The sequence below is a fragment of the Rana temporaria genome, chromosome 7 (genome assembly GCF_905171775.1).
Source record: "Rana temporaria chromosome 7, aRanTem1.1, whole genome shotgun sequence".
Classification (NCBI taxonomy): Eukaryota; Metazoa; Chordata; class Amphibia; order Anura; family Ranidae; genus Rana; species Rana temporaria.
In genome coordinates, this window is record NC_053495.1 from 22,502,504 (window position 1) to 22,518,315 (window position 15,812).

Consider the following 15,812-nt stretch of genomic DNA (forward strand, 5'->3'; position numbering starts at 1 on the left):
CCGCACTCCAAATGGCCAGCCAGGGGTGCAGGGGAAGATGCCGGGTCTTGGGGGGCCCCCCCACAGTGGTATGACAGAAGGGACCCAGTCGCAAATGCGACTGGCTACATTAGAGAACCCCAAAGAATTCTAGATTGCAAATAAAGCCTTCAGCCCCTGATGGCATACTCAGCCCCCTACCACCTCCCACTGACCCAGAACTATGGTGTGCGACCTCACTGGTGAGCAGTGATGTGTGGCTGTATTCTTAAAGCGGATGTGCCACTAAAAAAATATATTAAAAGCCAGCAGCTACAAATACTGCAGCTGCTGACTTTTAATATAAGGACACTTACCTGTCCTGGAGTCCAGCGGTGATCGCAGCAGATGACGAGCCGATCGCTCGTCACCCTGCTGCTCCCCCCTCCATCCACGGTGAGGGAACCAGGAAGTGAAGCGCTCCGGCTTCACTGCCCGGTTCCCTACGGCGCATGCGCGAGTCGCGCTGCGCCCGCCGATTGGCTCCCGCTGTGTGCTGGGAGCCGAGTGTTCCCAGCATACAACGGGGGACGGACGGGAAGCGGAGAAAAAACCCGTCCTTTGCCCGTATCGTAGGGCCGGAAGTGGGTGCAGATACCTGTCTGTAGACAGGTATCTGCACCCCCCTCCCCCCTGAAAGGTGTCAAATGTGACACCGGAGGGGGGGAGGGTGCCGATCAGCGGGACTCCACTTTAGAGTGGAGATCCGCTTTAATTGATAAAAACAGGATGAGAAGAAATTTGGAGCTGTAGCCAAACGCTAGAGCCTTTCATCGATTGGAGACATTTAAAGCAATACTTACATCTCGTAAGACTTCATAGAAGGCTCTGAATGCTGGCTGTTTGTCGTCATGGTACACCCCTCGGTTGCCATGAAGAATGGACACACCGTCTTCTTCTGCAGACTTACAATTGCTGCCATACATGCAGTGGTCCGGCCTATAATTCCACTGACATGGGAATACATACAGGTTCTCTGAAAAAGAAAAAAAACATTTAGGGGATGAAAACGTTAATCTCAGTTAAAGCGGATCTCCACTCTAAAGTGGAGTCCCGCTGATCGGGACCCTCCCCCCCTCCGGTGTCACATTTGACACCTTTCAGGGGGGAGGGGGGTGCAGATACCTGTCTACAGACAGGTATCTGCACCCACTTCCGGCCCTACGATACGGGCAAAGGACGGGTTTTTTTTCCCCTTCCCGTCCGTCCCCCGTTGTATGCTGGGAACACTCTGCTCCCAGCACACAGCGGGAGCCAATCGGCGGGCGCAGCGCGACTCGCGCATGCGCCGTAGGGAACCGGGCAGTGAAGCCGGAGAGCTTCACTTCCTGGTTCCCTCACCGTGGATGGAGGGGGGAGCAGCAGGGTGACGAGCGATCGGCTCGTCATCTGCTGCGATCACCGCTGGACTCCAGGACAGGTAAGTGTCCTTATATTAAAAGTCAGCAGCTGCAGTATTTGTAGCTGCTGGCTTTTAATATATTTGTTTAGTGGCACATCCGCTTTAACATCTGAGATCAAAGCCTACCTTGTTTTCTTATTACACAAGTCATACCTGGGTTAAAGGAGAAAATAATGTTCAGCAAGTCCTGGTCTCCCCACGTGATGTAGTTTTTATATTTTTGGTACAATGGGTGAAGCATCTCTTCCCAGGTCAAACCAGCTGGGATCATATTGTTCTGAAAATAAATACATTTCATGTTATAGCGGAGCTGTGGGCAAATCACAAAAGTTTGCTACAATTAGAATTTTGCAAAAAAAAAAAAAAAACGCAGATGTGATTAAATACCACAAAAAGAAAGCTTTATTTGTCGGAAAAAAAAGAACATACCGTATATACCTCGAGTATACGTTTTTCAGCACATTTTTTTGTGTGCTGAAAATGCCCCCCTCGGCTTATACTCGAGTCACATTTTTGCGCCTGATCTCCCGGACTTTGGGGACCCGGTACTGGCACACTTGTAGCCCCACTCTTCCTCTACAAGTGTGCAAAGTTTCTTGTCCAGGAGACCTATGGCCGGGGAGCACCGATTTTTCAAAGCCGGGCACCCCTTCCATAGACTCCCATGTTAAATGGTAATTTCTCTGGTGAATTTGGGGACCTGGTACCGGCCGGTCCTAGGTCCCCAGGATCCGGAACTTGGCACACGTGTAGCCCCATTTCCCCTCTATAAGTGTGCAAAGTTTGTTGTCTGGGAAACCTACGGCTGGGGAGCACCGATTTTTCAAACCCGGGCACCCCTTCCATAGACTCCCATGTTAAACGTCAGTCTAGTCATGGGCACAGTGAGGTATTGCCGATCCTGACCTCCCTGGGGCCCTAAGCAAAATGACCTGGCACATTAAAAATGAGAAGCGGGGGGCGCTGACGACAGTGACATGTCACATTAAAGAAAGTTGAGAAGCGGGGGGAGGGGGTGTTCTGCTGTCGGAAATGACATCTTACATTAAATTGAGAAGCGGGGGGGGGGGGGGGGGGGGGGGGTGCTGACTTCTTACCTCTTCTCCCATGCCGCCAGCGAGTTGAGAAGCGGGGTGAGGGGGTGAAAATGACTTCTCTCTAGGCAGGGCCTCTAGTAATTTTGGGGGCCCTTCGCAGCTTTGCGGGGCCCTAAGCGCCTTGCATAGTGAGCCTATAGGGCGGAATCGGCCCTGCAGTGAGGCATGGGCACGGTGAGGCGCGGGCACGGTGAGGAGCGGACACAGGCACAGTTATGCACGGGCACAGTGAGGCGCGGGCACAGGCACAGACAGGCACGGCCACTGTGGGGCATGCAGATGGACACCCTCGGCTTATACTTGAGTCAATACATTTTCCCAGTTTTTGGTGGTAAAATTAGGTGCCTCAGCTTATATTCGGGTCGGCTTATACTCGAGTATATACGGTACATTTTCTCAGGGTACAGCGTCGCACGGCTGCGCAATTATCAGGTAAAACGACGCAGTGCCGTATCGCAGAAAATGTCCTGGTCATTAAGGGGGCAAATCCTTCCCGGGCTGAAGTGGTTAAAGCTTTGTGTCCCTTTAAATTTAAAGACTGCGGCGGCCCCCAGTTTTGTGATGGATTTACACCGTTATTTCCCATCAGGCACAATCAGGAAGCGATTATCTTGTGTGTCGCAATAAATAACAAGAACGGCGCTAAACGTTGTACGCCGCCCCATTGTTGTCTGGAGACATCCATGTTTCTGCCCGTCTCCTTGAGAAGGGACGGCGGTGATCCGGAACGCGGCTGTCACTGTGCAGCACTGAGGACTGGCGCTAAGCAGAGGGTGATCTACAGTGTGCGGGACAAGCTCCATCAGCGGGTGTCATCAGGAATTACAGCTCCATTATAGTGATTACTCTGAAGACCGCCAAGAACTCTCGCCGCCGCCGCCTTCTTCCCCCTCCCCCTCCCTATTCCTAAAAGGTATCCACAGGAGAAGAGAAGCGAGTATTTGGTGGATGCAAATTAAAAATCTTCAGCTTCATGAGAATGGACCAGAGCTGGGACAAGGTCATTGAGAGCGGAGGGTGGACATGTCCTCCCAAGATGTATGAGCATTATGCCCCTCCCCCTCCTTCTCCTCCCTGTACAAATCCAACACCCCCTGCTGAAATCCCCCCTCTCCGCACAAATCCCCCCCCCCTACACCCCCATCAGCTGAAATCCTCTTATTCCGCATATGCTCCCAACACTATTACAAAATCCCCACTTTCTAGCATAAATCCTCTACCCTTAAACTTCCTCTCCAAGGATAAAAATCCCTCCCCCCAATCCTCCATCCTATCACAAATCCCCCCCCCCCCCCCCAATATTTGCCCTACTAGCACAAATGGTCCCTCCCTCCAATACTCTACTAGCACTAATCCCCTTCCAGCACAAATCTCCTCCACCATATTACCTTTTCTAGGACAAACCCCCCAAAAATTCCCCCTCCTAGCACAAATCCTTTCCCCCCCATCCCTCCTCTCAACACAAACCGCCCCCCCTCCAAATCACCACCCCTACACCTCCCTAAATTCCTCCTCCTATAACACCCCCCCCCCCCCCATATCCCTACTAGCACTAATCCCCTTCCAGCACAAATCCCCTCCACCATATTACCTTTTTTAGGACAGACCCCCAAATATTCCCCCTCCTAGCACAAATCTTCCCCCTCCCCATTTCTCCTCTCAATACAAATCCCCCCCTCCAAATCACCACACCTACCACATCTGCCCAAATGTCTCCTCCTAGCACAAATCCTCTGCCCTTAAACTTTCCTCTCCAAGGATAAACGTCGCTCCCCCAATCCTCCATCCTATGACAAATCCACCCCCCCATTATTTCCCCTCCTAGCACAAATGCCCCCCCCCCAATATCCCTACTACTAATCCCCGTCCAGCACAAATCCCCTCCCCTCCACCATATTACCTTTTCTAGGACAACCCCCCCCCCCCCCAAACTCCCCCTCCTAGCATGAATCCTTTCCCCCCCCCCATCCCTCTTCTGATCACACATCCCCCCTCCAAATCACCACCCCTCCTCAAATTTCTCCTAGCACAAATCTGCCCCCCCCCCCATATCCCTACTAGCACTAATCCCCTTCCAGCACAAATCCCCTCCCCTCCCCTTCACCATATTACCTTTTCTAGGACAACCCCCCCCCCCAAACTCCCCCTCCTAGCATGAATCCTTTCCCCCCCCATCCCTCTTCTGATCACACATCCCCCCTCCAAATCACCACCCCTCCTCAAATTTCTCCTAGCACAAATCTGCCCCCCCCCCATATCCCTACTAGCACTAATCCCCTTCCAGCACAAATCCCCTCCCCTCCCCTCCCCTTCACCATATTACCTTTTTTAGGAGGGCAAGCCCCCCTAAAAATAACCCCTCCTAACAAATCCTTTAGCCCCCCCCCCCTTCAAATCACCACATCTCTCCAAATGTCTCCTCCTAGCACAAATCCCCCCCTAACATTCCTACCACTACAAATCCTCATCCCAAAAAAAGAATCCCCCCTCCTCTCCACCATATTACCTTTTCTAGGCCAGCTCCCCCCCCCAAAACAATCCCCCTCCTAGCACTAATCCTCTTCCCCCCAACCCTCCTCTCAACACAAATCTCCCCAAATCACCACCCCTAGCACACCTCCCAAAAATCTCACCTCCTAGCACGAATGCGCCCCCCCCCCCCAAAAAAAACAAAACATACTACCACAAAGCCCCTTTCCCCCAAAAATTCCCCCTCCTAGCACATATCCCCTCCCCTCCACCATATTACCTTTTCTAGGACAAACCCCTCAAAAAAATCCCACTTCTGGCACAAATCGTCTTCCCCCATCCCTCCTCTTAACACAATTCTCCCCACAAATCACCACCCCTAGCATAACTCCCCAAATTTCTCCTCCTAGCACATATGCCACCCCTCCCCCCAATATCCCAACTAGCACCATTTCCCTTCACAAAAAAAGTCCCCTCCCATCGCAAATATCTGCTTTTGGAGCAATGGAAAGTCTGGTTGGCCGCGCATCCGATAAAATCACCTTTATTAACGATTCTTTATATAATAACCGTCTCCACAAAACATAACGGGGAATACAGCAAATCCAGCCAGCATGTTTCACGCTCAATCAGCGCTTTTCACAACTCCTAGAGCTATGATTAAGCGCTGATTGAGCGTGAAACGCGTTAGCTGGGTTTGCTGTATTCCCCATTATGTTTCCTGGAGATGTTTTTTAGAATGAAGAATCATTAATAAAAGGTGATTTTATCGAATGTGCGGCCAACCAGATTTTCCTTCGCTCCATTAAGACTGCTGCCGACACGGCCAGCACCTGTTAGTGTGAGTGGCGGTGGAACAGCGGACTGACCTGAAGCGCCGTTTGTTTTCTCTATGATCAGCTTTTATTTGTGGTGAAACCGTATGTGTCAAACACAAGGTGTGTAAGCTGAATCCGGACAGGCCATTTCATGTCGCCCTCACGCCCTGGGGGAAGTGGAAGCAAGATGTGGACAGCCTGTGAAAGAGAGATGAACCCTGTGCTATGTACGCAGCGCACCCATGAACCCTGCGCCATGTACGCAGCACACCCCCGAACCCTGCGCCATTTACGCAGCGCACCCCCAAACCCTGCGCCATGTACGCAGCGCACCCCCAAACCCTGCGCCATGTACGCAGCGCACCCCCAAACCCTGCGCCATGTACGCAGCGCACCCCCAAACCCTGCGCCATGTACGCAGCGCACCCCCAAACCCTGCGCCATGTACGCAGCACACCCCCAAACCCTGCGCCATGTACGCAGCGCACCCCCAAACCCTGCGCCATGTACGCAGCGCACCCCCAAACCCTGCGCCATGTACGCAGCGCACCCCCAAACCCTGCACACAGCGCACCCCTGAACCCTGCACTGTGTATAAAGTGCACCCCTGTATGTAGCGCACTCCTGAACCCAGCGCACCCCGGAACTCTGCACTCTGTACGCAGCACACCCCTGAACTCTGTACGCAGAGAACCCCCCCAAACCCTGCACCATGTACGCAGCCCCCCCTGAACAATGCGCCATGTACTTAGCGCATCCCTCAACCCTGCGCCATGTACGCAGCACACCCCTGAACCCTGCGCCATGTACGCAGCACACCCCTGAACCCTGCACCATGTACGAAGCGCACCCCTCTACCCTGCGCCATGTACGCAGCGCACCCCCGAACCCTGCGCCATGTACGCAGCGCACCCCTGAACCCTGCGCCATGTACGCAGCGCACCCCCGAACCCTGCGCCATGTACGCAGCACACCCCTGAACCATGTACGCAGCGCACCCCCAAACTCTGCACACAGCGCAACCTCGTACACAGCGCACCCCTGAACCCTGCACCGTGTATAAAGTGCACCCCTGTACGTAGCGCACCCCGGAACTCTGCACTCTGTATGCAGCACACCCCTGAACTCTGTACGCAGCGAACCCCCCCCAAACCATGTACGCAGTGTACCTCACCAAACCCGGCACCATGCCTAGCATACTAGCTCATTATGTAATGCTCACCTCAGATGGAAGCCCCCGCAGCCGTCCTCGTACACCGCTCGGGCGGCCAACATCTCTCACGGGGGTTACTTCCGGGTATCGTGGCTCTGGCACTGTGATTGGCCCGGAGCCGCTATGATGTCACTCCTGCACATGCGTGCGGAAGCCGCCAGTCACGACGCGCCGTTTCTAAAGTGTGCATGCGCCTTAGACATCGGCGCCCGTTATTATTGTAAATATGTCCTAAACTGTGGAGGTTTAGGAGATATTGCGAGCACCTACAGGCAAGCGTTAATCTAGGGTTACCTGTAGGTAAAAGTGGTTATAAACGGTTTACAACCACTTTAACATACAATTTGTACCAAAATCATCATTCTATTCAATGGCAACAACAATAGGGCAACCCTTGTGTCCAACACCATCTACTTTCCCAAACAATATCTAGGGCAGTATCTCCCTTACAAACCATACATCTAAAGCTGACCGTACACGGATCGAAATTCCTGTTGAACCGGCCAAATTTTTATCCATCTATGGGCAGGCTGGTTGTATGGAGGTTGATCTATTGATTGACTTCAGTACGACCAGCCTGTCGTTTTTTTTTTTTTTCAAATCGATCACCGCCAGGGGCTATAGTCCCCAGCGGTGAACATTGTATTCTGATGGATGATACCGTGCCCCCCCCCCCCATCAAAATACAATAGCAGGGAGTAATTCCCCCATTAACACCAAATGTGTTGATGGAGGAATCAAGCAATTTATGTATGGCCTGTTTTAATAATCCGATTTTTGATAAGGTTACAGCCCTCAGATATATAGTGTAAGTAACAACAAACACCCCCCGCCCGCCCCAGAAAAGCCTCATATTGTAGTTTGCCCATTACAGTGGAACCTCGGACTATGAGCATGATCCGTTCCAGGAGAATACTTGTAATCCAAAGCACTCGCATATCAAAGCGAGTTTCCCCATAGAAGTCAACTGAAACAAAAATAATTTGTTCCACATTGACTTCAATGGCATGCAATACCCAGGGCCATTTGAAGGAATTTGGGGGCCCCAAGCAAAATGGGGGCCCCCAAGCACCCCCCCCGCATGCAAAGCCTACGGTAACGCTACACTAAAATTTTTTTCTATTCTTACCTCCGGTTCTTCCCTGTAGGCTGCCGCTGTAGCGGGGCCAAGCTCCTCTTCCCCCTGCCTCTTCCTCAGTCCCCTATGAGATAGTGCCGGGTACCGCGCGTGGTACAGGAGATTCAGTTTCCTGCCTTCCCGGCCGGACTGAAAGGAAGTGAGCACTCAGTGTGCACTTCCTGTCAGTCTGTCCGGGAACAGGAAACTGAATCTCCTGTACCACGCACGGTACCTGGTCAGACTGACAGGACTCCAGGTGGAAGGCAGAGGCGCTCGGCCACGCTACAGCCTGGGAAGGGGAAGTTGGGGGCCCCAGGCCAGCTCGGGGCCCCAAGCAATTGTTTGTTTTGCCTGTCCTGTAGCGACGGGCCTGGCAATACCGCATGTGGCCAGAGGTGGCACTGGAGAGCGTTGGAAACTCTCGGAAAGGCCAGAGGACAGCTCGGCTGACCTTGGAAACACCCGGGAATGGAGTATTTCCGAACGGCCCTCCTCGATTTCGGCGCCCCCGCACCTCAGGCCAAATGCGGTACTGCACACCCCATAAGCTTGAATTTTGCGAGACAACACTCGCAAACCGAGTCAGAATAAAAATTTTAAAAAAAAGTTGCTTGTCTTTCAAAATGCTCATTAACGGAATTACTCATAAACCAAGGTTCCACTGTATTTCCTGCACTAAACTGATTATTATATTATCAGCTTTTTCTACAAAGACCTCCTATGTTCTCACATGCCTTCCAAAACACTCATCCCTTATTCTTAATTTCAGTGGACAGTTTTTTTTCCTTTAATAATGTTTTACCTTGAACTGCTGCTTCCTGATGCGAGTCAGATTCATTAGCATGACCCCCGAGTTGACCCCAGTTGTACCATAGAAAGGGTGACGAGCGAAGCGACTGTACCAGCCAATCTTAGGGACTTCGTGCTCGGGGGCCATCGCAGCCAACTGCGTTTCGTTGAATTTTTTCAGGAAGGCCCAGATGTCATCCAGAGGTCTCAAAAACAGAACATCCGTGTCTACGTAGAGTAAGGAGTCCACGTCTTGCAGGATCAGCTGCACATTAAATATTGCACTGTTAGTCGTTAGGGTTCATGTTTATTGCAGTAATATTGAGTATGGCTATGTAATAGACTAAAAATGGATAAATCATAAAAGTAAATTAGACTAAAAATGTATAAATCATAAATTCAAATATATAAATTCAAAACTTAGCCAAATTTGTTGCCAGTCAGTGCCTACAAATGGGCACTGACTGGCAACATGGGCACTGGCTGAAATGGTGCCCAGCAATGCCATCAGTGCCACCCCTCAGTGTCCATCAGTGTCACCTCTTAGTGCCCATCTATGCCCAGTGCCCACCTATCAGTGCCCATCTGTGCCACCCATAAGTACCCATCAGAGCCACCCATAAGCACCAAAGAGTGCCCATCAGTGCCACCAATGAGTGCCCATCAGTGCCGCCAATGAGTGCCCATCAGTGCCGCCAATGAGTGCCCATCATTGCCGCCAATGAGTGCCCATCAGTGCCGCCAATGAGTGCCCATCAGTGCCGCCAATGAGTGCCCATCAGTGCCGCCAATGAGTGCCCATCAGTGCCGCCAATGAGTGCCCATCAGTGCAGCATACCAGCGCCGCCTATCAGTGCCCATCAGTGCCACTTCATTGGTGCCCATCAGTGCCACCTATCGGTGCCCATCAGTGCCACCTCATTGGTGCCCATCAGTGCCACCTCATTGGTGCCCATCAGTGCCGACATATCAGTGCCCATAATTGAAGAAGAAAACTTACTTTTTTACAAAAAAACAGGGAAAAAAAACTTTTTTTTTTTCAAAAATGTCTGTCTTTTTTTTAGTTGTTGCGCAAAAAATAAAAAATCGCGGAGGTGATCAAATACCACCAAAAGAAAGCTCTATTTGTGGGAACAAAATGATAAAAATTTCATTTGGGTACAGTGTAGCATGACCGCGCAATTGTCATTCAAATTGCAACAGCGCTGAAGATTGACTTGGGCAGGAAGGTGCGTAAGTGCCTGGTATGGAAGTGGTTAATATCTGATAATAATATCTTTTTTTTTTTACCATCTCTTAAAAAATTATATATATATATACATACATACATACACACACATATATTATATATATATATTAGGGATGCACCGAAATGGAAATTTCAGAACCGAAACAAAACCGAAATAAAAAAAAAATTCAGTCCGAAACCGAAACCGAAAATGAATTTTCTTTGTTTTCCCCCTATTAAATTTTTTTGGCGGCAATCGATGTGGCAATAATAATTGATGGTTACAGTGGCTGCGTTTGATGGGCACAGTGGCGACGTGTGTTGGCACAGTGGCTGCATGTGATGGCACAGTGGCTGCATGTGATGGCACAGTGGCTGCGTTTGATGGGCACAGTGGCTGCGTTTGATGGGCACAGTGGCTGCATGTGATGGGCACAGTGGCTGCATGTGATGGGCACAGTGGCTGCATGTGATGGGCACAGTGGCTGCATGTGATGGGCACAGTGGCTGCATGTGATGGGCACAGTGGCTGCGTTTGATGGCACAGTGGCTGCGTTTGATGGGCACAGTGGCGGCGTGTGTTGGCACAGTGGCTGCATGTGATGGGCACAGTGGCGGCGTGTGTTGGCACAGTGAGGCTGCAATTAATGTTTTTTTTGGTAGTCAGATAAGGCAAGCATGGCTCAATAACACACAATCGTTTTTTAAAAAAAAAAAAAGTTTGTGTGTTATTGAGCAATGCTTAACTTATCTGACTACCAAAACAAATATCAATTGCAGCCTCACTGTGAAAAAATGGCAGATTTTTTTTTTACATAGTCGCTCACCTCAGTTAGTTAACCATGTGCCTGTGCCTCCGTCCCCCCCTCCCCCAAAACATGGGACGAACTAGCCATTTAACAGATTGCTCCTAGTCCTAACAGGTTTTGTACACAACTTAAGTTAGTACTGCTTACTTTTTAAGTGGAGGTTCCTCCTAGGCAGGCAGTGTGATGTGACTCAGTCTCAGGCTGGTGATGCTCCGAGTCCTCCCTCGCCTCCGGCCGTGATGTCACGCGGCTCGCGCCGCTGGACTAAACCAAGAGACTCCCCAATAGGGGGAGTCCAAACAACAGGTGATAGGTCTTGCTAGGAGGACAAGATGGAGCGCGAGCAGCAGTCGGCACACAGTTAATACAGTGCCACTGCCGCTGCTCGCGCTATGTGCACGTCTGGCGGCCAGCATGTGGGTCTACATATATTGATATGAACATTGCCTCCCCCCCTCCTAGTAAAAAATGGTATCACCCATTCACCCAGCTTTATTATCGGCATTTTAAGTTTATTTCGGCAGGGACCCAGAAACGCTATTTTCGGCCGATATGTATCGGCCACCGATAATCGGTGCATCCCTAATATATATATATATATATATATATATATATATATATATATATATATATATATATATATATATATATATATATATATACACATACACACACACACACACAGTATATAGCATTTGCCTGGAGGTCATTAATACATGCAAAATTCCGCACACCCACTTTCTAATGAACGGAAAAATACACAACTGCTCCAGATAACATTTAATTAGAAGCCAGCCATAAACCACACTTTCCATATTCATAAAACAACAATCATCATTAGAAAAGGTGACAAAGTTAATTAAATAATTCAAATCTTAAATTGAATCGCTTCCAAAAAAAAAGTGTTACTTTTTGTCTGGCAGCAGTCGGAGGAGTGGGAAGTTGTGGTGGGTTTTCCTATGGAGGTGGATAAAAGGGTGTAATATGGCTGCGATAAGCACTGTAATTAACCTCTGTGCACTCAACCTAACAGCTGCTCCGCCGCGCCGAGCACTTCAATGCGGCACGTAATTATCTAGCCTGCCATGAGATGCCATCGCTCTCCGTGCGAGCCGCTGCTCGTGAGACGGCCACTTAACATTTAATGCACCCCAAAGGATGGAAGCGTTCCCATTATTTTCTACAGGAGATGTTTCAAGACGTCTGTTAATTTTGTTCTTAACTGCAGCCGGAATCTTACGAGATTTCATGCATCCCTGTAGTTATCAAAGTAAACTGTGTATTAAAAAGGAAAAAATGTTGTCTTATTTTTAACATGGTTGTATTTTATTTGTTTAACCACTTAAGACCCGGACCAAAATGCAGGTAAAAGGACCTGGCCAGTTTTTGCCATTCGGCACTGCGTCGCTTTAACTGACAATTGCGCGGTCGTGCGACGTGGCTCCCAAACCAAATTTGCGTCCTTTTTTTCCCACAAATAGAGCTTTCTTTTGGTGGTATTTGATCACCTCTGCGGGTTTTATTTTTTGCTCTATAAACAAAAATACAGCGAAAATTTTTGCTATAATAAATATCCCCCCCAAAAAAAAAATTCCTCAGTTTAGGCCGATACGTATTCTTCTACCTATTTTTGGTAAAAAAAAAATCGCAATAAGCGTTTATCGATTGGTTTGCGCAAAATTTATAGTGTTTACAAAATAGGGAATAGTTTTATTGCATTTTTTTTACTACTAATGGCGGCGATCAGCGATTTTTTCCATGACCGCGACATTATGACGGACACATCGGACAATTTTGACACATTCTTGGGACAATTGTCATTTTCACAGCAAAAAATGCTATAAAAATGCATTGTTTACTGTGAAAATGACAATTGCAGTTTGGGGGTTAACCACTAGGGGGAGCTGAAGGGATTAAGTGTGACCTCATATGTGTTTCTAACTTTAGGGGGCGGGGCTGGACGTGTGACGTCATTGTCATCATCAGGGAACACACGATCAATGACAGCGCTGCAGTGAAGAACGGGGAAGCCGTGTTTACACACAGCTCTCCTCGTTCTTCAGCTCCGGGGAGCGATCGCGGAAACTTCAGCGGCGATCGGGTCCCGCGTGCGCCCGCGACCCATGGCTGGGTACTTAAAGAGGACGTATAGGTACGTGCTTGTGCCCAGCCGTGCCATTCTGCCAAAGTATATCTGCAGGAGGCGGTCCTTAAGTGGTTAAAGGGATTGAAAAAGGTTTGTTTTTTATTTTCAAAATAGGTTCCTTTAGGGATGTAGTCCCAAGGGAGGGGGCGAGCACGCGGACTAACCCCCAGACAGAACGGCTCGGATGATGGGGGCAAGCTTACTGAGGAGAAACAGGAAGTGAGAAATTCAAACAAAGAAAAAAAAAAACATTTAGAAGGGAAATCAAAAGGAAAAAGTAAGTGAACCAACAATACACTAGCTTAAAGGAACCTATTTAGAAAATAAAAAACAAACCTTTACAACTCCTTCATAGCAGCCAATTTCATATAAGACCTGGGGGGGGTTGTAGACAGGGCCAGTTAACGGAGTCAGTCCTTACCCACAGGGGCACTGTGATATTAAGGGGACTGCACTGCGACGTCTGATTAGCTGGCGTGGATGCACAGTGCGCGCGCTCTAATTGGCTGGTCTGGATGCAAACTGCGCAAACTCCGATTGGCCGGCCTGGATGTAAGATGAATCAATGGAGGAGAGGAAGGTTCCCTTTACAATGAAGGCCTTCAGACAGCCAGTCCAGGGCAGGCTGAACCAGATCATTCAACTGTTTAATCAGTATGGGGAGATCCATATTATAGTAATAGGATTATAAATGTAGCACCCTCTAGTGCTAAAAGAGGGGTAGGAAAATGTATTTAAAGCGGGGGTTCACCCTTAGAGGGCACTTTTACCCCTTAGATTAATGCTCGTTTTTACTAGGGGAATCGGCTATTTATTTTAAAATATGTGCAGTACTTACCCGTTTACGAGATGCATCCTCTCCGTCGCTTCCGGGTATGGGCTTCGGGAATGGGCGTTCCTTCTTGATTGACAGTCTTCCGAGAGGCTTCCGACGGTCGCATCCATCGCGTCACGATTTTCCGAAAGAAGCCGAACGTCGGTGCGCAGGCGCAGTATAGAGCCGCACCGACGTTCGGCTTCTTTCGGCTACGAGTGACGCGATGGATGCGACCGTCGGAAGCCTCTCGGAAGGCTGTCACTCAAGAAGGAACGCCCGCTCCCGAAGACCCATACCCGGAAGCGACGGAAGAAGATGCAGCTCGAAAACGGGTAAGTACTGCTCATATTTTACTACAAATAGCCGATTCCCCTAGACCGAACGAGCAGGAACATTATGGGAGAAAAAAAAAAATTTCTTAAATGGGTGAACTCCCGCTTTAAATTAAAAGTCCAGCCTGAGCTCGTTTGGCTGGGCTTCTCCTAAGGCCCCTTTCAGACTGGGGCGGGAGCCGCGGTGGCGGTACAACGCCGCTAAAAATGGCGGCGCTATACCGCCGGGATTGCCGCGGGAATCAGCCGCTAGCGGTGCGGTATTAACCCCTGCTAGCGGCCGATAAAGGGTTAATACTAGGGTTGTCCCGATACCACTTTTTTAGGACCGAGTACAAGTACCGATACTTTTTTTCAAGTAGTCGCCGATACCGAATACCGATACTTTTTTTTAAATGTGTCCCCAAATGCAGCCATGTCCCCCCACAAATGCAGTCATGTCCCCCCCCAATATCCAGCCATGTCCCCCCCCAATATCCAGCCATGTCCCCCCCCAATATCCAGCCATGTCCCCCCCATATCCAGGCAGCATGTCTCCCCCCCATGCAGCATGTCTCCCCCCCATGCAGCCATGCCTCCCCCCCATGCAGCCATGCCTCCCCCCATGTAGCCATGTCTCCCCCCCATGTAGCCATGTCTCCCCCCCATGTAGCCATGTCTCCCCCATGTAGCCATGTCTCTCCCCCATGTAGCCATGTCTCTCCCCCATGTAGCCATGTCTCTCCCCCATGTAGCCATGTCTCCCCCATGTAGCCATGTCTCCCCCATGTAGCCATGTCTCCCCCATGTAGCCATGTCTCTCCCCCATGTAGCCATGTCTCTCCCCCATGTAGCCATGTCTCTCCCCCATGTAGCCATGTCTCTCCCCCATGTAGCCATGTCTCTCCCCCATGTAGCCATGTCTCTCCCCCATGTAGCCATGTCTCTCCCCCATGTAGCCATGTCTCTCCCCCATGTAGCCAGCCATGTCTCTCCCCCATGTAGCCAGCCATGTCTCTCCCCCATGTAGCCAGCCATGTCTCTCCCCCATGTAGCCAGCCATGTCTCTCCCCCATGTAGCCAGCCATGTCTCTCCCCCATGTAGCCAGCCATGTCTCTCCCCCATGTAGCCAGCCATGTCTCTCCCCCATGTAGCCAGCCATGTCTCTCCCCCATGTAGCCAGCCATGTCTCTCCCCCATGTAGCCAGCCATGTCTCTCCCCCATGTAGCCAGCCATGTCTCTCCCCCATGTAGCCAGCCATGTCTCTCCCCCATGTAGCCAGCCATGTCTCTCCCCCATGTAGCCAGCCATGTCTCTCCCCCATGTAGCCAGCCATGTCTCTCCCCCATGTAGCCAGCCATGTCTCTCCCCCATGTAGCCAGCCATGTCTCTCCCCCATGTAGCCAGCCATGTCTCTCCCCCATGTAGCCAGCCATGTCTCTCCCCCATGTAGCCAGCCATGTCTCTCCCCCATGTAGCCAGCCATGTCTCTCCCCCATGTAGCCAGCCATGTCTCTCCCCCATGTAGCCAGCCATGTCTCCCCCCATGTAGCCAGCCATGTCTCCCCCCATG

At 50.3% G+C, this 15,812-nt stretch overlaps 1 protein-coding gene across 1 annotated transcript in view; it reads right to left on the reverse strand.

Moving 5' to 3' along the window:
* The window catches only part of GXYLT2 (glucoside xylosyltransferase 2), a 65,793-nt gene that overhangs the window by 5,846 nt on the left and 44,135 nt on the right, over positions 1-15,812 (reverse strand). Inside the window, exons 4-6 of the mRNA XM_040360998.1 lie at positions 8,940-9,191; positions 1,574-1,697; positions 822-994 (exon numbers count right to left, since the gene is read on the reverse strand). Of these exons, the coding sequence (XP_040216932.1) occupies positions 822-994; positions 1,574-1,697; positions 8,940-9,191 (549 nt within the window). The remainder of the gene's footprint in view (positions 1-821; positions 995-1,573; positions 1,698-8,939; positions 9,192-15,812) is intronic.